The sequence below is a fragment of the Triticum urartu genome, chromosome 6A (assembly GCF_056163025.1).
Source record: "Triticum urartu cultivar PI428250 chromosome 6A, HENAU_Tu73, whole genome shotgun sequence".
Classification (NCBI taxonomy): Eukaryota; Viridiplantae; Streptophyta; class Magnoliopsida; order Poales; family Poaceae; genus Triticum; species Triticum urartu.
The window spans coordinates 385085846-385110704 of NC_141878.1; the positions used below are offsets into that span (position 1 = coordinate 385085846).

General features: G+C 51.1%; 1 protein-coding gene across 1 annotated transcript; it reads right to left on the bottom strand.

Annotated features, from left to right (window-relative positions):
* Positions 1 to 460: 460 nt before the first annotated feature.
* Positions 461 to 805, bottom strand: LOC147965345 (uncharacterized). The gene has a single exon (XM_087530420.1). The coding sequence runs from the start codon at positions 803 to 805 to the stop codon at positions 461 to 463; it is 345 nt and encodes a 114-aa protein (XP_087386546.1).
* Positions 806 to 24859: the final 24054 nt, after the last annotated feature.

Genomic DNA, 24859 nt, shown 5'->3' on the forward strand with positions numbered 1-24859 from the left:
GCCGCTCTACGTGTGTGCCCGTGTGTCTAAAGGTTAGACGATAGAAAGAGATCGCAGACCTGGGACCCATTAGTAAGTGAGTCAATGGTCATGCACGTGTTGACGAGCCACTCCCTCTACTCTACTCAACGTAATACTGTATAAAATCAAGTTATGGGACAAAGCCGACAACCATTGTTGTTTCAGGCTATCGACTTACACTTTGTAGTCCAGGTTACCAGTTCGAATCTCGTCTTTCAGATTTGTTAGTTTTAGGTCTAAATTCGATCAATGACAAGTGGGACACCCATGTGTTGTTCCGATATTTCAGTGTAGGATGGTTTTTTTGAATAAACATTTTGCGCGGTTAGACAAGTAACGGCACGAGTTACACGTATTTTGCAAGTTTACGAACAAAAATGACAGCGGCATAGAATATCACATCCACCCCGCAGCTTAGATGCTATGGTGATACAAGTTTTTACATTGTTGGAACTGAGATCCAATGGCTTGGGACGTCCTTGCTTCCTGGCCTCTTCATGAGGTTGTAGGCTGGATGAGTGGCTACCACGCACTGGGCCAGCACCGGGTACCCGAGGATGGCGTTGTACGGCAAGTCGATGCGAGCGATGTCGAAGTCGATCAGCTCGGTGCGGTAGTTGTCGCATGTGCCAAAACTCACGGGGAGGCGGATCTGCCCCAGGGGGTCGGAGGAGCCGCCACCGACCCTGGAAAAAGGCTTGCTGGGGTGGAACCGCTCGAGTGGTACGTGAAGGAGGCTGAAAGCCTCCACTGAGAGCACGTTGAGGCCAGCGCCGCTGTCCATGAGGGTCTTGGTAACGGCTACGCCGCAGATAGTGGGCGTGCATAGCATCGAAAGCACGACCGAGCCGGTGGTGTTGATTTGGTGATCCCCCAAGTTGAAGATCTGGTCGGCCTTGGGCACCGCCCAACCCGGGGGAGCCCCTGCCGCGTGGAGACGGTGCTGATCTGGTGAAAGAACAGTTTGGCGTGACGATCCGAGGGCGGCTCCTGCGAGCCATCAAGGAGGGCCGTGACGACAGGGGGTGCCGGTCCTCTGAAGCGTGCGATGAAGAGGTTACACAGCTCCTCCCAAGAGGCCACGGAAGATTCTGGCAGATCGAGGAGCCAGGCGTGCAGCAAGCTAGCTAGGGCCATTGGGAGCCAGTTGGCCATGACCTTACCATCACCCCCGGCCTACAAGACGGCCTCTTCATATGCCAGCAGGAAGGCTGCCGGATCCACCTGTCGGTGTTCTGGAAATGGGGGTCCCCAGACTTGCCTGCCTGCGGCCCACGGCGTGGCTTTGCTGGCAGGCCTGTACGGCCCATCTTCATCGACAAGGAATCAAGACCCTCGCGAGGGGCCAAGCCCCACGAGGCGGACGACACAAGACTTCCTCGGGAGCGGCCCCGCCAGGCTGGCTCGTGAGGGGCGGAGAGTTCAAGGTCGGGCAAACCTCGCGACGTCCTCGTGACGTGAGCCATGACAATCAAGACCAGGCGGGCGCCAGCACGTGCAGCGTCCTTGTTTCCTCTTTGGTGCTAAGGGGGCAAGCGCAGGCGCGGAGTACCGAGGCATCAAGCAAAGGTTTCCATATTGGTGCAATGAGACCAAGACCAGAAGGACGGCAAGACGGAGGTCACCATGGAGCCCAGGATGGCGTCACCACCAGAACCTTTGGCAGGCGAAGACCACCTTTTGTTAGGATAGCTTGTACTAGTTGTCCCCTTTCAAATTGGCTGTTGTTGGCTCCCTTCCCGCTCAATATTTGGGGAGAGGACCAGGGCCTCTATAAATAGGACTAGCCACCACCATAGGCAAAGAGGATCGAAGTCATCCCCAGCCACACAAGTGCACCAAGCACAAGAACACCTCAATCTCAGGAGGCTGTTCTTCCCCTTGTATTGTTCATCCTCAGCCCAAGAGGCAATCCACCACCACCACACTAGAGTAGGGTATTACACCACAACGGTGGCCCAAACCAGTATAAATCTTGTGTCCCTTGTGTTGCAAGTTTGTCAAGTTAGTTCGTGAGATCTAGGCTAAGTAAGGACGCGGATCGATAGGGGGGAAGATCTTCGCGCGCACCCCAGTGTTCGAACCTTAAGGGTTTTGCCGGAACCCGTGATCCGACATTTGGCGCGCCAGGTAGGGGTGCACCGAAGCTTCCCATCCATCGCTCTGCGTCATGTCGCTTCATCATCTCCATGGCGGACGCGCGTCGCGCCCGTGCCGAGCGCCGGGATGCCCTCACCACCAGTGTTCCTAAGACGGCCCCCGTCGGCGGGCCACCCTGTCGCTCTTTGTCGCCTGCCGCCAACGCCGCCACCGGCTCGGCAGGGAACAAGTAGCAAGCATCCTCAATACACCCCTCGGTGCGGCAGGATGGCCGCACCGCCACTCCATCGCTGACTCCCGTTGGTCCGTACCAAGGCCAAGCTCCACCTCCAAGGCGGGCACCGGTGACCACGGCCGGCTGCCGCGCCTTCACCCCCGAGCTGCGCAGCATCGCCTGGCCGGGCAAATTCAAGCCAGACCTGCCTCCTCGCTACGACGGCACCCCCGACCCCGCGGAGTTCCTGCAGCTCTACGAGCTGAGCATCGAGGCGGCCAACGGCGACGAGAAAGTCATGGCGAACTAGCTTCCCATGGCTCTCAAGGATGGCCCCCGCTCCTGGCTCCTGAACCTGCCTCCAGGCTCAATTTCCTCCTGGGACGAAATGCGCAACCGCTTCATCCCCAACTTCCAGGGCACTCGCGACCGCCCCCCGGTCGTGGGCGACCTGCGCTGCATCAAGCAACAACCAGGAGAGACCCTGTAGAAGTACATTCAGCGCTTCAACAGCACACAGATCAAGATCCCCGAGGTGACCGGCGAGGCCATCATCTCAGCATTCTCCGACGGTGTCCACGATGTCAAGATGAAGAAGGAGCTCGCCATCCATGAAGAGTTGTGCACGACCCTGGAGCTGTTCAACATCGCGACCAAGTGTGCTAGAGCTAAGGAGGGGCGCCTCTCCCTCCTCGAACTCCCTGCTGCAGACCCAGAGGGGAAAAAGATCAAGGCCAAGGATGTGAAGCGCAAGCGAGCGGTCGTGCTTGCGGCGGAGCCAGACACTAAGCGTGGCAGAGACCAGCATGAGTCATCCAAGGGCAGTCGCCCGTTCTGCACCTTCCATAACCTGCATACCCACAACACCGGCGACTGTCAAGAGCTCAGAGCCATTCGAGAAGGACGCTTCGGTCGATGCCCCGAGTGCAGCGACCGGGGCTACGGCCCAGGAGGAGGACCTGGTGGCGGACGCTGGGACGACCGTGGCCCGCGCCAGGAGTGGCACGACTGGCCTCATGAGGACCGCTAGAAGGATCAGCCTCGCGAGGGCGCCTGGAGGGACCAGCCTCGTGAGGCTCATCCTCGAGGCAACACAGGCCTTCGTCCACTGCCGCCACCACCCAGAAGGAATGACGACCACCATCAAGACGAGGGGGCTGGCGGCTTCTAGGAGCCACGCGCTGTCGCCTGCATCTTGGGCGGAGCTCAAGCCCCAGCCTTGCACCATATCTTCAAACAATTTGCCCACAAAGTGAATGCAGTTCTCCCCAAGCTCGAGGCCACGTGCCCGCTCAGATGGTCCAGGTGCCCCATCACGTTCAGTTCGGCAGATCAGCTCAAGTGCGTGACTACTGCTGGCATCCTCCCAATGCTCTATTCGCCAGTCATCAGCAACGTGCAAGTTATCAAGACCCTCATCGATGGCGGCGCAGGGCTCAATGTCCTGTCCGTCGATACGTTCGACAACCTCCAAGTGCCATCTAGCCAGCTTCAGCCTACCAAGCCTTTCTTAGGAGTAACCGACGGCTCTACTACCCCGATCCGGCAGGTCCGCCTCCCTGTTACCTTCGGAGAACGCAACAGCTACCGCACCGAACTCATCGACTTCGATGTCGCCTACATCCACCTGCCATACAACGCCATCCTCGGGTATCCAGCCCTGGCCAAGTTCATGGCGGTGACCCATCACGGCTACAATGTCCTCAAGATGCCGGGAAGCGGTGGAATCATCACGGTCTCGTGCGAAGAAAGAGATGTGGTGTGCTCCCTCGAGCGTGCCTTCCAAGCTGCAGCAATCGACGACCCCGGCAGTCAGGGCGGGCGCCCTCCTGAGGCCACCCCCAAGAAGAAGAAGCAGTTGTGTGACGCGGGGCCTCAGGCAAGCGGCGCCTTGTCAGGATTGGTGTCCGCGCCTGGGGCGCCTCCCTCCATCGCATAGGAAGGCGCACCCAGCACCCCTCTCGGGCAGGGCTCGGGGGTTCTCTTATGGGGGGCCTCAGACTTTGCCAGCATCACGAGAGAGGCACTTGGGCATCACTTGGAGGCATGCTTCGTGGCATGCTTCCCCCAGGAGAACACAGGGCAAGGAGTGCCCACTGCTTGGGAGTTCATCACCAAGACCACTCAGGAACTGGAAGACGCGAGGGCCATGCGCGGCAGCCACCGCTCACTAGGCGTAGCCCCCCATCCAGGCAAGGATGTCGGGCTGCATGTCTGCATGAACGTCCCAGGGCTCAATCGGTCCGCCTCTTAGGAGCTTCTCTGGCCTTTGTGCATGGGACGCTACGAGGGCCCACCTCACAGCTACGTTTGCATGCCCTTTGGCCTGCCGAGCGTGGCGGCCACCTATCAAGGCAGCCTGCGGAGCATCCTGATGTCTCAGGAGGCCAGGCACCACGCTGTGTTGATAGAGATGAAGACGGTCCTCAAGGAACCCCCTGGACCCCCAGAGCCTCCCGAGGCTCAGGGCCCCGGTGGCTCATGAGGGGCAGCCCTCTCACTGCACACCTTCAGCTACCCCAACTCTCCTTCATCAACAGAACCAGCTGACATTTTTTCCAAGTTCATTCAGTTGGGAGCGCCTCCAGGGCTGCATCATTCCCAGGCCGCGTGGGTCCATACCTGTGGCATGTATCTTTCCTTTTATGTCTTTAGCTTACCCTGTTGGGGGCGCCCCTCGGGCTGCATCATCCCCAAGCCGCTGGGGCTGGACCCGGTGACATGCATCTTCCCTGCACTTACCTGAGCTAGGTTGCTTTCCATGCTTAATCTATCTATGACTATCGCCTGCTTGATTGTCACCCACCGTGGGAGCCGAGCGCCAGCCGTCTTTCTTCAGGACCCTTCGCGTTGTCTAACCATTTCGTAGGACCAAGACAGCGAACAAGAACCAAGACCAGGCGCAGCCCGCCTTGAGGTAAGGCCTCGTGAGTCCCGCGCTGGCTCATGAGTGCCCAGATACACCTCGTCTAGCCCTGTCGTGCAAGCCATGTGTCAGGGCGGGGCTGTACACGCCCCGGGGTCTCTCCGCAGTAGGGAGTCCCCCTCCCACGCCCTAGTGGAAGCACCATGCTCCGCGCTGGTCGTCGACACTGTCGAGGAGCGGCTATGACCGTGCACAAGCGGAAGCACTACGCTCCGTGCTGGTGATAAACAACTGATGGCGGCCCCACGGCCGTACCAATCTCGCGGAGCCCCAGAGCTCAGTTCCTGGCCTCACCGCAACGCCTCCCCTCGGGAGAGCCACGTGAGGGGGATGGGCATGGGGGGCTGCGCTTGGGTCACGCCCAAGCGTACGCCACCCAACCAGGTCCCCCGGACCCGATCGTCGCACGCCCCTCCCGAGCCGAGCCTCGGCGAGGGCAAAGGTATGGAGAATGTTTGCACGTCAAGAGGGGCTCCTGAGCATCGGCCTAACTGGTCACATAGCCCCTCACTCATTGGTCCGTCCTAGTTTCCGGTCGGCTCAACGGCGGTTGAGGTATGCGCGGGGCCGGGCTCTGCCGACGTAGAACATTAACCTATCCTCGCGTATCCTTCCTATAGGCTGTTTGCGCATCAAGAGGGACTCCTGAGCATCGCGACTCAGGAGCCTAACTGGTCTCGTAGCCCTCGCTCCTTGATCCGTCCTGGTTTCCGGTCGGCCCAACGGCGGTTGAGGTATGCGCGGGGTCGGGCTCTGCCGACGCAGAACACAAAGCAAATAGGAAGAAAATCGCAAAATCTCAAAACAAATATTACAATACATATTGTTCTCACAATATCAAACGCAAGATTAACGCCTCCACGAGGCATGGTACATGTTGCAGGGACAAAGTAGAAAAGCAGCCGCAAGTCACCCCTGGACACCGCCGGCTGATACGTCTCCAACATATCTATAATTTTTTATTGTTCCATGCTATATTATATTCTGTTCTAGACATTATTGGGCTTTATTGTACACTTTTATATTATTTTTGGGACTAACCTATTAACCAGAGGCCCACCCCAGAATTGTTGTTTTTGCCTATTTAGGGTTTCGCAGAAAAAGAATGTCAAACGGAGTCCAAACGGAATGAAACCTTCGGGAACGTGATTTTCGGAACGAACATGATCCAGAGGACTTGGACCCTACGTCAAGACATCAACCAGGAGGCCACGAGGTACGGGGGCGCGCTTACCCCCTCGGCGCGCCTTCCACCCTCACGGGCCCCCTGTTGCTCCACTGACGTACTCCTTCCTCCTATATATACCTACGTACCCCCAAACTACCAGATATTGAGCCAAAACCTAATTCCATCGCTGTAACTTTCTGTATCCACGAGATCCCATCTTGGGGCCTGCTCCGGAGCTCCGCCGGAGGGGGAATCGATCACGGAGGGCTTCTACATCAACACCATAGCCCTTCCGATGAAGTGTGAGTAGTTTACCTCAGACCTATGGGTCCATAGTTATTATCTAGATGGCTTCTTCTCTCTTTTTGGATCTCAATACAAAGTTCTCCCCCTCTCTTGTGGAGATCTATTCGATGTAATCTTCTTTTTGCGGTGTGTTTGTTGAGACCGATGAATTGTGGGTTTATGATCAAGTCTATCTATGAATAATATTTGAATCTTCTCTGAATTCTTTTATGTATGATTGGTTATCTTTGCAAGTCTCTTCGAATTATCCGTTTGGTTTGGCCAACTAGATTGGTAGTTCTTGCCATGGGAGAAGTGCTTAGCTTTGGGTTCGATCTTGCGGTGTCCTTTCCCAATGACAGAAGGGGCAGCAAGGCATGTATTGTATCGTTGCCATCGAGGATAACAAGATGGGGTTTATATCATATTGCATGAATTTATCTCTCTACATCATGTCATCTTGCTTAAGGCGTTACTCTGTTTTTAACTTAATACTCTAGATGCATGCTGGATAGCGGTTGATGAGTGGAGTAATAGTAGTAGATGCAGAATCATTTCGGTCTACTTGTCACGGAGGTGATGCCTATATACATGATCATGCCTAGATATTCTCATAACTATGCTCAATTCTGTCAATTGCTCAACAGTAATTTGTTCACCCACCGTAGAATACTTATGCTCTTGAGAGAAGCCACTAGTGAAACCTATGGCCCACGGGTCTATTCTCATCATATCAATATCCATCACTTTAATCTTGTTTTGCTTTTTACTTTGCCTTTTACTTTTCACTTTGCATCTCTATACCAAAAATACCAAAAATATTATATCTATAAGATCTCACTCTCGTAAGTGACCATGAAGGGATTGACATCCCCTAATCGCGTTGGTTGCGAGTAGCTATCGTTTTGTGCAGGTACGAGGGACTTGAGCCGTGGCCTCCTACTGGATTGATACCTTGGTTCTCAAAAACTGAGGGAAATACTTACGCTACTCTGCTGCATCATCCCTTCCTCTTCGGGGAAATCCCGCGCAAGCTCAAGAGGTAGCAAGAATAATTTCTGGCGCCGTTGCCGGGGAGCCTACGCAAAAAGTCAACATACCAAGTACCCATCACAATCCCTATCTCTCGCATTACATTATTTGCCATTTGCCTCTCGTTTTCCTCTCCCCCACTTCACCCTTGCCGTTTTATTCGCCCTCTCTCTCTCTATCCTCCCTCTCTATTTGCCTCTTTTTGCCCGCTTGCCCTTTGTTTGCTCGTGTGTTGGATTGCTTGTTTGTCGCAATGGCTCAAGATACTACCAAATTGCGTGACTTCACCAATACCAATAATAATGATTTCCTTAGAACTCCGATTGCTCCTCTTGCCAATACTGAATCTTCTAAAATCAATACTGCTTTGTTGAATCTTGTTATGAAAGATCAATTCTCCGGCCTTCCTAGTGAAGATGTCGCCACTCATCTAAATAGCTTCGTTGATTTGTGTGATATGCAATAGAAAAAAGATGTCGATAATGATGTCATTAAATTGAAGCTATTTCCTTTTTCGCTTAGAGATCGTGCTAAAGCTTGGTTTTCGTCTTTGCCTAAAAATAGTATTGATTCTTGGAACAAGTGCAAAGATGCTTTTATCTCTAAGTATTTCCCTCCCACTAAGATCATCTCTCTTAGAAACGATATTATGAACTTTAAGCAACTTGATCATGAACATCTTGCACAAGCTTGGGAGAGAATGAAATTAATGATACGTAATTGCCTTACTCATGGTTTGAATTTGTGGATGATTATACAAAATTTTTACGCCGGATTGAATTTTGCTTCTAGAAATCTTTTAGATTCGGCCGCGGGAGGCACTTTTATGGAAATCACTTTAGGGGATGCTACTAAACTCCTAGATAATATTATGGTTAATTATTCTCAATGGCATACTGAAAGATCTTCTAATAAAAAAGTGCATGCGATAGAACAAATCAATGTTTTGAGTGGAAAGATGGATGAACTTATGAAATTATTTGCTACTAAGAGTGTTTCTTCTGATCCTAATGATATGCCTTTGTCTACTTTGATCGAGAATAACTATGAATCTATGGATGTGAATTTTTTTGGTAGGAATAATTTTGGTAACAACGCTTACAAAGGGAATTTAAATCCTAGGCCATATCCTAGTAATCCTTCTAATAATTATGGGAATTCCTACAACAACTCTTATGGAAATTATAATAAGATGCCCTCTGAATTTGAGAATAGTGTCAAAGATTTTATGAATTCACAAAAGAATTTTAATGATTTGCTTGAAGAGAAATTGCTTAAAGTTGATGATTTGGCTAGGAATGTTGATAGAATTTCTCTTGAGATTGATTCTTTAAAGCTTAGATCTATTCCTCCTAAGCATCATATCAATGAGTCTCTCAAAGCCATGAGAATTTCCATTGATGAGTGCAAGGAAAGAACTGCTAGGATGCGTGCTTCCAAAGATGCCTTTATTAAAGCGTGTTCTTCCAATTCCTATGAAAATCAAGATGAAGATCTAAAAGTTATTGATGTGTCTCCTATTAAATCTTTGTTTTGCAATATGAATCTTGATGAAACTGAATATGATCTTCCTTTACCTAGAAGGCGTTCTAAAAATTCGGAGTATTTAGATCTTTATGATGAAATTGATGAAAGTGGGATTGAAAGAAATAAAAATCTAGATGTTGCTAAACCCACTATATTGGATTTCAAGGAATTTAGTTATGAAAGTTTCTCTTTAATTGATTTTATTTCCTTGTTGCAATCCGTGCTAAATTCTCCACATGCTTATAGTCAAAAGAAAGCCTTCACCGAACATATTGTTGATGCCTTGATGCAATCTTATGAAGAAAAACTTGAGTTGAAAGTTTCTATCCCTAGAAAACTCTATGATGAGTGGGAACCAACTATTAAAATTAAAATTAAAGATCATGAGTTTTATGCTTTGTGTGATTTGGGTGCTAGTGTCTCCACTATCCCCAAAACTTTGTGTGATTTCCTAGATTTCCGCAATTTTGATGATTGCTCTCCAAACTTGCATCTTGCGGATTCTACTATTAAGAAACCTATGGGAAGGATTAATGATGTTATTATTGTTGCAAATAGAAATTATGTGCCCGTAGATTTCATTGTTCTTGATATAGATTGCAATCCTTCTTGCCCTATTATTCTTGGTAGACCTTTCCTTAGAACGGTTGGTGCGATTATTGATATGAAGGAAGGTAATATTAGATTTAAATTTCCATTAAAAAAGGGCATGGAACACTTTCCAAGAAAGAAAATAAAATTGCCATATGAAACTATCATGAGAGCCACTTATGGATTGCCTACCAAAGATGGCAATACCTAGATCTATCCTCGCTTTTATGCCTAGCTAGGGGCGTTAAACGATAGCGCTTGTTTGGAGGCAACCCAATTTTATTTTTATTCCTTGATTTTTGCTCCTGTTTAGTAATAAATAAATTATTTAGCCTACGTTTTGGTTGTGTTTTTTGTGTTTAATTAGTGTTTGTGCCAAGTAGAACCGTTGGGAAGACTTGGGGAAAGTCTTGTTGAACTTGCTGTAAAAAACAGAAACTTTAGCGCTCACGAGTACTGCTGTAATTTTTATTTGAAGAGTGATATTTAGTTAATTATTTTTGCATATGATTAATAGATAAATTCCTCAAGTCAAGCAATTTATTTTAGAATTTTTTGGATTCCAGATCTTGCGCTAGCTACAGATTACTACAGACTGTTCTGTTTTTGACAGATTCTGTTTTTCGTGTGTTGTTTGCTTATTTTGATGAATCTATGGTTAGTAAAATAGTTTATAATCCATAAAGAAGTTGGAATACAGTAGGTTTAGCACAAATATAAATAAATAATGAGTTCATTACAGTACCTTGAAGTGGTCTTTTGTTTTCTTTCGCTAACGGAGTTCACGAGTTTTCCACTTTAAGTTTTGTGTTGTGAAGTTTGCAAGTTTTGGGTGAATTCTTTTGATGGATTATGGAACAAGGAGTGGCAAGAGCCTAAGATTGGGGATGCCCATGGAACCCCCAAGATAATCCAAGGACACCAAAAAGTCAAAGCTTGGGTATGCCCCGGAAGGCATCCCCTCTTTCGTCCACTTCCATCGGTAATTTACTTGGAGCTATATTTTTATTCACCAACATGATATGTGTTTTTCTTGGAGCGTCTTGTATTATTTTTGTCTTTGTGGTTTAGTATGCCACAATCATCCTTGCTGTACACACCTTTTGAGAGAGCCATACATGAATTAAAATTTAATAGAATACTTTATGTGCTTCACTTATATCTTTTGAGCTATGTAGTTTTGCTCTATGTGCTTCACTTATATCTTTTGAGCGTTATAATTTTGCTCTATGTGCTTCACTTAGATCTTTTAGAGCACGGTGGTGGATTTGTTTTAAAGAAACTATTGATCTCTCATGCTTCACTTAAATTATTTTGAGAATCTCTTAATAGCATGGTAATTTTCTTAATAATAATATGCTTGGTATTCAGGATCTGTGAAACTTTCTTTTGAGTGTGTTGAATACTAAGAAAAGTTTGATACTTGATAATTGTTTTGAGATATGGAGGTGATAATATTAGAGTCATGCTAGTTGAGTAGTTGTGAATTTAAAGAATACTTGTGTTAAATTTTGTGATTCCCGTAGCATGCACGTATGGTGAACCGTTATGTGATGAAGTCGGAGCATGATTTATTTATTTATTGCCTTCCTTATGAGTGGCGGTCGGGGACGAGCGATGGTCTTTTCCTACCAATCTATCCCCCTAGGAGCATGTGCGTAATACTTTTCTTTGATAACTTCTAGATTTTCGCAATAAGTATATGAGTTCTTTATGACTAATGTTGAGTCCATGGATTATACGCACTCTCACCCTTCCACCTTTGCTAGCCTCTCTAATACCGCGCACCTTTCGCCGGTATCATACACCCACCATATACCTTCCTCAAAACAGCCACCATACCTACCTATTATGGCATTTCCATAGCCATTCCGAGATATATTGCCATGCAACTTTCCACCGTTCCGTTTATTATGACACACTCCATCATTGTCATATTGCATATCCCGGTACACCGCCGGAGGCGTTCATATAGAGTCATATTTTGTTCTAAGTATCGAGTTGTAATTGTTGAGTTGTAAGAAAAATATAAGTGTGATGATCATCATTATTAGAGCATTGTCCCAGTGAGGAAAGGATGATGGAGACTATGATTCCCCCACAAGTCGGGATGCGACTCCGGACGAAAAATAAATAAAAGAGGCCAAACAAGCCCAAAAAAAGAGAGAAAGAAAAGAGGCCATAAAAAAGGGAGAAAAGGCCCAAATAAAAAAATGAGAGAAAAAGAGAGAAAAATAGAGAAGGGACAATGTTACTATCCTTTTACCACACTTGTGCTTCAAAGCAGCACCATGATCTTCATATTAGAGAGTATCTCATGTTATCACTTCCATATTCTAGTGGGAATTTTACATTATAGAACTTGGCTTGTATATTCCAATGACGGGCTTCCTCAAATTGCCCTAGGTCTTCATGAGCAAGCAAGTTGGATGCACACCCACTTAGTTTCTTTTTGATGAGCTTTCATATACTTATAGCTCTAGTGCATCCGTTGCATGGCAATCCCTAGTCACTCAAATTGATATCTATTGATGGGCATCTCCATAGCCCGTTGATACGCCAAGTTGATGTGAGACTATCTTCTCCTTTTTGTCTTATCCACAATCACCATTCTATCCCACCTATAGTGCTATATCCATGGCTCACGCTCATGTATTGCGTGAAGATTGAAAAAGTTTTGAGAAGTTAGAGTATGAAACAATTGCTTGGATTGTCATCGGGGTTGTGCATGATTTAAATACTTTGTGTGGTGAAGATAGAGCATAGCCAGACTATATGATTTTGTAGGGATAACTTTCTTCGGCCATGTTATTTTGAGAAGACATAATTGCTTTGTTAGTATGCCTGAAGTATTATTATTTTTATGTCAATATAAACTTTTGTCTTGAATCTTTCGAATCTGAATATTCATATCACAATTAAGAAGATTTGCATTGAAATTATGCCAAGTAGCACTCCGCATCAAAAATTCTCTTTTCATCATTTACCTACTCGAGGACGAGTAGGAATTAAGCTTGGGGATGCCTGATACGTCTCCAACGTGTCTATAATTTTTGATTGCTCCATGCTATATTATCTACTGTTTTGGACTATATTGGGCTTTATTTTCCACTTTTATATTATTTTTGGGACTAACCTATTAACCGGAGGCCCAGCCCAGAATTGTTGTTTTTTGCATATTTCAGTATTTCGGAGAAACAGAATATCAAACGGAGTCCAAACGGAATAAAACCTTCGGGAACGTGATTTTCTCACCGAACGTGATCCAGGAGACTTGGACCCTACTCCAAGGAGTCAAAGAGGCGGTCACGAGGGTGGGGGGCACCCCCCCTAGGGCGTGCCCCCCTGCCTCGTGGGCCCCTCGGTGCTCCACCGACGTACTCCTTCCTCCTATATATACCTACGTACCCCCAAACGATCAGAACAGGAGCCAAAAACCTAATTCCACCGCTGCAACTTTCTGTATCCACGAGATCCCATCTTGCGGCCTGTTCCGGAGCTCCGCCGGAGAGGGCCGTCATCACGGAGGGCTTCTACATCATCATAGCCTCTCCGATGAAGTGTGAGTAGTTTACCTCAGACCTTCGGGTCCATAGTTAGTAGCTAGATGGCTTCTTCTCTCTTTTTGGATCTCAATACAAAGTTCTCCCCCTCTCTTGTGGAGATCTATTCGATGTAATCTTCTTTTTGCGGTGTGTTTGTTGAGACCGATGAATTGTGGGTTTAGGATCAAGTCTATCTATGAATAATATTTGAATCTTCTCTGAATTCTTTTATGTATGATTGGTTACCTTTGCAAGTATCTTTTAATTATCCGTTTGGTTTGGCCAACTAGATTGGTAGTTCTTGCCATGGGAGAAGTGCTTAGCTTTGGGTTTGATCTTGCGGTGTCCTTTCCCAGTGACAGAAGGGGCAGCAAGGCACGTATTGTATCGTTGCCATCGAGGATAACAAGATGGGGTTTATTTCATATTGCATGAATTTATCTCTCTACATCATGTCATCTTGCTTAAGGCCTTACTCTGTTTTTAACTTAATACTCTAGATGCATGCTGGATAGCAGTCGATGAGTGGAGTAGTAGTAGTAGATGCAGAATCGTTTCGGTCTACTTGTCACGGACGTGATGCCTATATACATGATCATGCCTAGATATTCTCATAACTATGCTCAATTCTGTCAATTGCTCAATAGTAATTTGTTCACCCACCGTAGAATACTTATGCTCTTGAGAGAAGCCACTAGTGAAACCTATGGCCCCTGGGTCTATTCTCATCATATCAATCTCCATCACTTTAATCTTATTTTGCTTTTTACTTTTCACTTTGCATCTCTGTACCAAAAATACCAAAAAAATTATATCTATCAGATCTCACTCTCATAAGTGACCGTGAAGGGATTGACAACCCCTAATCGCGTTGGTTGCGAGTAGCTATCGTTTTGTGCAGGTATGAGGGACTTGAGCGTGGCCTCCTACTGGATTGATACCTTGGTTCTCAAAAACTGAGGGAAATACTTACGCTACTCTGCTGCATCATCCCTTCCTCTTCGGGGAAATCCAACGCAATCTCAAGAGGTAGCATGGCTCTTCGAATCTTCCAATCTCCCTGCTTCCTCGTCGCCTTGCTCCGCCTCCTCAATCCGACCAGCGCTCCGCCCGCTTCACCGTCATGGCGCCGAAGCAAGCCGACAAGGGGAAGAAACCTCAGCCCTCGCCAACTACGCCCCCATCCTTCGAGCTGGCGCTCGGCCGGCCTATGGTGCTCAACGACGAGGCCATGGGCAAGGTGCGCCCCATGCTCGCCTCCGGCTTCAATGAGTGGGGAGAGATGCCAGCCTGGCCCGCGTCTCACCCCAGCATGGCCCGGTCTGTCACCGAGGTTCCGATCTTCATCGACACCCTCTGGGCTAGCCTTCTTCCTCCCTTCTCCGCCTTCTTCAACGCGGTGCTCGAGCACTATCAGATCCATATGCTCCATCTCGACCCTCAATCTGTGACCCTTCTTGCCGTCTTCGCCTTCGTGTGTGAGGCCATGGTGGGCATTTCCCCCTCCATGGTGCTCCTCCGCCACTTCTTCTCCCTACATCTCATCGGTGCCCGGCAGAGCTCAGGGTGTGTGGGCCTCCAGGCCGTGGCCGCGACAGCAGGCATGGGGATTGACTTCGAGCTCCCTTCGCCCGCGAGCGAGTTCTGCACGCGATGGGTGTTTGTTGATGCCAGCGTGCTTAACCCTCTGCTCCAAGCTCAGATGGGGCCTGCCATTCCGAACTCTAGATGGGGCCATCAGAAGCTCACGAGCCCCTGCCTTGCCCCCATCTGGGCAAGGTTGCGGTGGTTGAAGGACCTTGGTGTGACCGCGCCCATGGTGGTGAGGGAGTTCGTCGGGCGTCGAGTTGCTCCACTTCAGTGTCATTCTCGCCCGATGTGGGACTTGCTCAGCGGTCGGGATAACATGAGGGTTCAGGAGGAGGGGCTCCCTCTCACTGCGTGGCAAACGGTGCTCACGGTCTTGCCTGGTGTCCCTCTGCCAGATGAGATGCCCAACAAAAGCTGAATGTTGTACCGCTGCGAGAACAAGGTCACCTTTGCCGCGAACATGCCTTCCTTTGATGAGTGGGGGCTGCGCCCAATTGGCTTGGTGGGGCCCCGCAAGAATCCCGTCATCATGGTCCCCGTCTTCATCGTCGGTGCCGAGCTCGCCTCAGGTGACGGTGCGGGGGAGCGGGCTGCAACGGGGGCCGGCTGGTCAGGTGCTGAGGAGCACGCGCCGAGCGGTGATCCAGGGGCGTCGTCCTCGGGAGCTTGTGACGCCCCTCCTGAGGTGCTGGTTGCTGATGAGATGCGGCATGCGTCTCCCGAGGCCAAGGCTCTGGGGGCCTCGGGAGGTCGCAGCGAGGAAGAGTCGGGCTGTTCGCCACAGCCTAGCTCCCCTAAGGCTATCCCTCTTGGTTCTTCTTCGGCCCCGCCGCGCGCCGGCCGTCACGTCCAGTGCTTCGGTCGCCTTTGCGTGGACTTCGAGGAGCTCCGCAAGAGAAAGGGATCCCCTAGCAGCAGCAACATCTTCGGGCCGTTGAAGCGACAGAAGTACATCACCGTCAACGAGTAAGTACCTCTTCTTGGTGGTCTTCTGTGTGCCGCCTTCCTTTCCTGATGATTGCCCCCTCAAGTCCCCTTCTGCTAAGGCCGCGAAATCTCCAGAGAAGCAGCTCCCTCTCGTCCCATTGCACTCGCCAAGCTCCGGTGCTTCAGGCTCAGACGCTGCCCGCGGCGTGGGGTCAGCCTCGGGAGTTGGTCCGTCGTCAAGGCGCCCGAGCTTGCGCCTTCGTTGTCCTTTCTACGCGGCCTTGCTCGGAGCGCGGCAGGCGTGCCAATGGCTCCTCCCTTGGTCACAGTTGGTAGGTGGCTAGCCTCGATGTTGGAGCTTCCTTCAAGTAGCGGGCTTTGCTCGGTCCGGGCCCCTCGCGAGGGTCAGTCGGCGCCTGGGGCCACGCCAGCCCCCAACCGGGAGATGGCGCGCCACTTGATGTTCCACCCGCAGCCCCCGAAGCAGAGGACGAGATGGGGCGAGCGTTCGAGCTCAAGCGCGGGCGCAACATGGTCCGCCACGAGCTCTTCCAGGAGGCGATGGGCGTGATGAACCGCCTCAGTGAAGAGCTTGCTGGCGTCGACTCGCGTCTTGAGGCCGAAGGTCTTCGGTTGGTGGAGGAGCGGCGCAAGCTGCGAGTGGCCATCAACCTTGGTCGTTATCATCGCGACCTCGAGAACGCGAAGGCTGAGGCGTCCCTCAAGATTGCCAATGAGGCCCGCTCACGAGCTTTGGAGGAAGCTCGCGAGGCCGATCGCCGCCGCGAGGCTGCGGAGGAGCACGCGCGGGAGCTCCAGGCCTGGAGCGCGTCCCTTGAGCAGCAAGTCGAGGCGTGCGGGGCTGCCCTTGCGTCGATGAGGGGGACGCCTATGGAGGAAGAGGAGATCCGGCGGTGCGAGGAGGCGCTGGCCCTGGAGGCCGTGGAGCGTAGCCTCGAGCTTGAGCGGCTGGAGACGAGGGAGCGCCAAGTCGCTCAAGCTAAAGATGCCGTCGGGGCCCGTGAGGCCGGAGTCGAAGAAGAGATCAACCGCCGGGTAGCCATGGTTCGCGCTGATCTGGAAGGCATGTATGGCTTGAGACTGGAGCTCGCTGGACAGGAGGGCGCGGGCAGGGCCATCGCCCTCAGGCCCAGGTTGGACGAGGCCGAGAGGCATGCTGAGGCCACAACCGCCGCCCTGGTTACGGCGCAGCCGGACCTGGCCTCCGCCCACGCCGAGCTGCTTTCCCTCCGGAGGCGAATTGACGATGCCGAGGCCGTCGCTCGGCAAAATAGAGAAGAAGTGCTCCAATGCCAAACGCTGGAGCGCGAGCATGCCCCTATGCTTCAAGACCTTCGGAACAAGGCCAACACCGCCCTGGGCTATATCTGCGACAAGAACGCCCCGACCCCTCACTTGAGTGACTACGCCAGCCACCTGACCTTCTTCACCGAGGTGGTGACGCGCCTGGAGGCTCAATCTGCCAGAGCCCGGCAGCTTGTGGAGGAGAGGGGTCGTGGCCTGCTTCAGCGCGCCTTCTCCCGGGTCTTTAGCCACCTCCTGAACACCGACCCCAACTTCGACTTTGATGCCGCCATTGCTCCTGTGCCCATTGTCGTCCGGGGCGACTTGGCGCATTGGGTAGAGGATCATGTCGACGCGTTGGTCAGGGCATTCACCTCGGAGAATGATGGGGTGGTAGTCGTTGCAGACGAAGGTGACGTGGTCAACGACGGTGATGGGGGTGTCGCCGATGGCGGCGACGATTCCGACGAAGGTGATGACGATGCGAGCGACACGTCCCTGGACGACGCAGCGAGCGATATCTCTGGCTGATCCCATATTCTCCTGTTGTTTTATTCTGCACGCAAAACTCGGGTGTGGCCCTTGGAAAACTTGTGAGAGCATTTTGAGAGGGGGAGCCCCTCGTGTAAGTAAATCGCAGTTTTTACTTTCCTATGAGATGTGGGTATGTGTCCTCGTGAGCTCGTGAAGCTGGGGGTGTGTTTCCAGATGTGGATTACCTTAGTCAGTGCCTGCTTAGGCTGGGTCGTGAGGCGACGAGTTCCTGAGAATCCTGCGGAGCTTATCGCCCTGTTTGAAGGGGGGGCGGAAGGGGTGAGCACCAAGCGTAGTGCTAGCGCGTGCTCTGCGCGGCCCGGCTTGCGAGGAGCTTTGCGAGGGAGAGGCGACGTACATGAGTCCCAAACCGAACAAGATCCAGAAGGCAAAAAAACGGCTCGAACGAGAAAAGGCACTCCCGCACGCATCGATAAAAATTCAACTTCAACTTAAGTCCAGAATCAGAAAGCAAAGCCACAGAAGGAGAGATCCAAAGCAAATAGGCCGCGTCCGGCACCTAGTCTAGTCTTCGGGTCCTCAAGTCTTCTCACCAGCGCGGAGCTAGGTGCTGTCCACTAGGTGTGGGAGGGAGCCCCAGAGCCTGAGGCCGGCGCTCCTGAGACTCCGGGGTGTGTACAGCCCCAACTCATTATTACGTGAGAGTGTCACAGGCGGCGAGCTTCACAAGCACCAGGCCTTCTTCATAGGTACTGGCCTTGCTTCATATCGCCAGTTGAGGGCCTCGCCTTGCGCCACTCTTGACCTCCTTTGAGCCGGCCGGAGACCAGGACGACACAAAGGAGGGAAAGAGGACGCCAGCGGTTCCCTCCGCGACCACGGGTCCTCTGCCAGAGGAAGGGTCGTTGAAGCCACCCCGGCAGAGGGCCTACCTCCGAGTGTCCCCTGGTTTCGCGTGCCTTGGGGAGGGGCCTTCCTCCTGGCTCCCTCTCGGCGGCCCCCAGCGTGTCTCCCTTGTTGAGACGGGTGCCGCCGTGCCGGGGTCGTCGATCGGTGCTGCAACCTAATTCATCTGTAGCCCATGGTTAGCAGAAGCCTATTCGTGAGAGGTTAGCGGTACCCTATAGTTGTCGTCGCCGGCGCGATCGTTGTGGTTCTCCGCTGGCTCTTGGAAGGCTTCGACTCCTAGCGCCCCTTCTCCCAAATCTTCTCCAACGAATGAGCTGATGTCGTCCTCTGGTGTGTACCCTTGGTCCATCATGCGGGGCACGTAGGCTTCCGGGGCCGTCACCCCGAACACCTCGCCGTGGTGCCCCACACTCCATGTTGCTCCGCCCATGATAGCGTCCTGGGGATGATAATACGACATCCGGCTGGGACCATGGGGGTGACGCTTGCGCTCGTGCTTGTCGAGGGCGGCATGGGGGGGTTGGATCCCCCTACCCCGCCAGCCGTGCTGATGTTGGCGAAGCCTCTGGGCGTAGTCGACGGTGCGCAGATGCGGTGAGGCTCGCCAGGTGACCTTGCATTGGCCTGGGGGGAGTCTATAGCTGAAGGGTGGCGCTCCCGATGCCACTGCGTCCAGCAGCTCAGCAACACGCTCAAGCAGCGTGTCCCAGCTGCTCTCCATCAGCCTGCATCGCAGCAGCTCCCTTGCCACTATGAGTGCCACCCGCATGTTCGCTTGCTCCCGCCGTGAGTGCGGCGCCGTTGCAGTGGCCCGACTTGCTGCTCTCGCCGCGGCTCGTGCTTGCCGCGGGGTGAGGGTGGATGATGCCTGGCCGCGTTGTCCATGCCCGGCGGAGCTTGGTGACGCCTGCGCCGCCTGGGGTGCGGGGTCGAGATCTTCATGGGCAGGCGGCACCGTCTGGGCTGGCCAGGCTGCCCAGCGGTCGGATCCGGCTCTTGGGTCGCCAGACATTGTTGTCGGTGAACGTCGGAGAGCTGATTGGCGGAAAAGAGGCTCCGGCGCACCCCTACCTGGCGCACCAAATGTCGGGGTATGGGGTTCCGGCAAACCCTTAAGGTTCGAACACTGGGGTGTGCGCGAAGTCTTTCCCTTCAACCGATCTACGCTCTAACTCGCTAAGATCCCGCGGACGAACTCGACGAACTCACAACACAAAAGGACACGGGGTTTATACTGGTTGGGGCCACCGTTGTGGTGTAATACCCTACTCCAGTGTGGTGGTGGTGGATTGCCTCTTGGGCTGATGATGAACAATACAAGGGAAGAACGGCCTCCTGAGATTGAGGCGTTCTTGTGCTCGGTGAGCTTGTGTGTGGGGGTGGTCTCTCTAGCCCAGATGGTATGCCTCCTCCACTGTGGTGGCTACTCCTATTTGTAGAGGCCCTGGTCCTCTTCCCAAATATCGAGCGGGAAGGGAGCCAACAATGGCGGGCTAATTTAAAGGGGGACAGCCAGTACAAGCTATCCTGACAAAAGTAGTCTTCGCCTGCACAAAGTTCTGGTGGTGACGCTGTTCTGGGCTCCACAATGACCTCCGTCTTGCAGTCCAAGGTCTTGGTCTTGTTTCACCGAAATGGCAACCTTTGCCTGAGGCCTCGGTACTCCGCGGCCGCGCTTGCCCCCTTTGCACCAAAGAGGAAACAAGGACGTTGTGCGTGTTGGCGCCCGCCTGGTGTCGATCGTCATGGCTCACGTCACGAGAGCCTCATGAGGTTCGCCTCACCTTGATGTCTCCTCTCCTCGCGAGCCTGCCTAGCTAGGCCACTCCAGAGGAGGTCTTGCGTCGTCCGCCACGCGAGGGTCTTGGGCGCTTTGTTGGTGAAGATGGGCCGTACGGCCTGCTGGCTTAGCCACGTCATGGGCCGCAGGCAAGCAAGTCTGGGGACCCCCGTTCCCGGGACACCGACAAGTACTTTGCTTCGATAACTAATAGATTTTTGCAATAAGTATGTGAGTTCTTTATGACTAATGTTGAGTCCATGGATTATACGCACCCTCACCCTTCCACCATTGCTAGCCTCTCTAATACCGCGCACCTTTCGCCGGTATCATACACCCACCATATACCTTCCTCAAAACAGCCACCATACCTACCTATCATGGCATTTCCATAGCCATTCCGAGATATATTGCCATGCAACTTTCCACCGTTCCGTTTATCATAACACGCTCCATCATTGTCATATTGCTTTGCGTGATCATGTAGTTGACATTTTAGTTGTGGCAAAGCCACCGTTCATAATTCTTTCATATAAGTCACTCATGCATCATTGCTATCCCGGTACACCACCGGAGGCATTCATATAGAGTCATACTTTGTTCCAGTATCGAGTTGTAATCATTGAGTTGTAAATAAATAGAAGTGTGATGATCATCATTCATAGAGTATTGTCCCAAATAAAAAAGAAAAGAAAGAAAGGCCAAACAAAAAAAAGAAGACCCCAAAAAATAAAAAAATAAAAAAGGGGCAATACTTCTATCCTTTTTCCACACTTGTGCTTCAAAGTAGCACCATGATCTTCATGATAGAGAGTCTCCTATGTTATCACTTTCATATACTAGTGGGAATTTTTCATTATAGAACTTGGCTTGTATATTCCAACGATGGGCTTCCTCAAAATGCCCTAGGTCTTCGTGAGCAAGCAAGTTGGATGTACGCCCACTTAGTTTCTTTTTGTTGAGCTTTCATATACTTATAGCAATAGTGCATCCGTTGCATGGCAATCCCTACTCACTCACATTGATATCTATTGATGGGCATCTCCATAGCCCGTTGATACGCCTAGTTGATGTGAGACTATCTTCCCCCTTTTTTGTCTTCTCCACAACCACCATTCTATTCCACCTATAGTGCTATGTCCATGGCTCACGCTCATGTATTGCATGAAGATTGAAAAAGTTTGAGAACATTAAAAGTATGAAACAATTGCTTGGCTTGTCATCGGTGTTGTGCATGATTTGAATACTTTGTGTGGTGAAGATGGAGCATAGCCAGACTATATGATTTTGTAGGGATAAATTTCTTTGGCCATGTTATTTTGAAGAGACATAATTGCTTAGTTAGTATGCTTGAAGTATTATTACTTCTATGTCAATATTAAACTTTTGTCTTGAATCTTTCGGATCTGAATATTCATACCACAATTAAGAGAATTACATTGAAATTATTCCAAGTAGCATTCCACATCAAAAATTCTGTTTTTATCATTTACCTACTCGAGGACGAGCAGGAATTAAGCTTGGGGATGCTTGATACGTCTCCAACGTATCTATAATTTTTGATTGTTCCATGCTATATTATATTCTGTTCTGGAAATTATTGGGATTTATTATACACTTTTATATTATTTTTGGGACTAACCTATTAACCGGAGGCCCAGCCCAGAATTGTTGTTTTTTGCCTATTTTAGGGTTTCACAGAAAAAGAATATCAAACGGAGTCCAAACGGAATCAAACCTTCGAGAACGTAATTTTCGGAACGAACATGATCCAGAGGACTTGGACCCTACGCCAAGACATAAACCAGGAGGCCACGAGGTAGGGGGCGCGCCTACCCCCCTGGGCGCGCCCTCCACCCTCGTGGGCCCCCTGTTGCTCCACTGACGTACTCCTTCCTCCTATATATACCTAGGTACCCCCAAACTACCAGATACGGAGCCAAAACCCTAATTCCACCGCTGTAACTTTCTGTATCCATGAGATCCCATCTTGGGTCCTGTTCCGGAGCTCCGCCGGAGGGGGCATCGATCATGGAGGGCTTCTACATCAACACCATAGCCCTTCCGATGAAGTGTGAGTAGTTTACCTCAGACCTACGGGTCCATAGTTATTAGCTAGATGGCTTCTTCTCTCTTTTTGGATCTCAAAACAAAGTTCTCCCCCTCTCTTGTGGAGATCTATTCGATGTAATCTTCTTTTGCGGTGTGTTTGTTGAGACCGATGAATTGTGGGTTTATGATCATGTTTATCTATGAACAATATTTGAATCTTCTCTGAATTCTTTTATGTATGATTGGTTATATTTGCAAGTCTCTTCGAATTATCAGTTTGGTTTGGCCTACTAGATTGATCTTTCTTGCAATGGGAGAAGTGCTTAGCTTTGGGTTCAATCTTGCGGTGTCCTTTCCCAGTGACAGTAGGGGCAGCAAGGCACGTATTGTATTGTATTGTTGCCATCGAGGTTAACAAGATGGGGTTTATTTCATATTGCATGAGTTTATCCCTCTACATCATGTCATCTTGCTTAAAGCGTTACTCCGTTCTCTTAAACTTAATACTCTAGATGCATGCTGGATAGCAGGTCGATGTGTGGAGTAATAGTATTAGATGCAGGCAGGAGTCGGTCTACTTGTCTCGGACGTGATGCCTATATACATGATCATACCTAGATATTCTCATAACTATGCTCAATTCTATCAATTGCTCAATTGTAATTTGTTTACCCACCGTGAATACTTATGCTCTCGAGAGAAGCCACTAGTGAAACCTATGGCCCCCGGGTCTATCTTCCATCATATTATTCTTCCAATACTTAGTTATTTTTATTGCCTTTTATTTTACTTTGAATCTTTATCATAAAAATACAAAAAAAATTATCTAATCATATCTATCAGATCTCACTCTCGTAAGTGACCGTGTAGGGATTGACAACCCCTTATTGCGTTGGTTGCGAGGATTTATTTGTTTGTGTAGGTGCGAGGGACTCGTGCGTGGCCTCCTACTGGATTGATACCTTGGTTCTCAAAAACTGAGGGAAATACTTATGCTACTTTGCTGCACCACCCTTTACTCTACAAGGTAAAACCAACGCAAGTGCTCAAGAGGTAGCACCGGCACCTGCAAAAGGTGCCCACTCCTGGGTAGCATCGCCTTCACCTGCATCACCGGTCGAGGGCGCGGAGGCGAAGGCGTCGAACTTCTTTAGCAAGGCTTCCACTTGACCCTTCATGGCCGTGGTGGCAGCCGCGCAGTGTTCGTCAGCTACCGGTTCTAGCAGCTCATCAAGATGAGTGCTGGGGTCGCGAAGGTGCAGGTGGCTGAAGACCCGTGTCAGCCCGGCTGAGGAAAGGGTGCGAGCCTCTGCCTCCGCCATAGGACCGATGCCTTCCACGACCTCCTCGAGCGCCTTCACCAGGAAGGGAAGCAGCTGAGCAGGGCCATCCTCGTCGCTGGCCAGCGGCTTCTCCAAGCCCTTCTCATACATTGTCTTCAGCGCCACGCGGGACCTCTCCTCGAAGGTCGAGAAGGCAGCGTATTCTTCGGCAAGGACCCTTGCCTTGGCATCATGGTCGGCCTCCTTCGCCCTCGCCTTCCGCTCCAACTCCTCCAGCCGGTTGCGCTCCGCTGCCTGCGCCTTCACCGGCTCCCCCAGAACGGCGTCGCGGCCCTTGATGGCATCCTCCCGGGCCTTCATCTCCTCTTCCTTCGCCTGGCGGCCGCGCGCTTTTTCTGCATGATGGTCGCACATGCCATTCAGCTCGTCCTCCAGCTCTCGGCAGCGGCCGCAGGCGGCCTCGGCGTCCTCCAATGCCGCCTTGCAATCGGCCGCAGCTTTGGCGGTGGCCTGCTTACCCTTCTCGGAGGCCGCCGCAGCCTGGCTCAGCGATGCTCGAACCGCCGAGTCGGAGCGAAGCCAGCCAGAGACCAGCTCCAAGCGCCCTGCCACCAAGTGTGATTCCGTGCCCTGGAGATCTTCCCGCAACTGGGCCATCTTCGGGAGATCTTCCTGCAACCGGATCCGCCTGTCGGTGTTCTAGGAACGGGGGTCCCCAGACTTGCCTGCCTGCGGCCCACGGCGTGGCTTTGCTGGCAGGCCTGTACGGCCCATCTTCATCGACAAGGAATCAAGACCCTCGCGAGGGGCCAAGCCTCGCGAGGCGGACGACACAAGACCTCCTCAGGAGTGGCCCCAGCAGGCTGGCTCGTGAGGGGCGGAGAGTTCAAGGTCGGGCAAACCTCGCGAGGTTCTCGTGACGTGAGCCATGACGATCGAGACCAGGCGGGCACCAGCGCACGCAGCATCCTTGTTTCCTCTTTGGTGCTAAGGGGGCAAGCGCAGGCGCGGACTACCGAGGCATCAAGCAATGGTTTCCATATTGGTGCAACGGGACCAAGACCAGAAGGACGGCAAGACGGAGATCACCATGGAGCCCAGGATGGCAT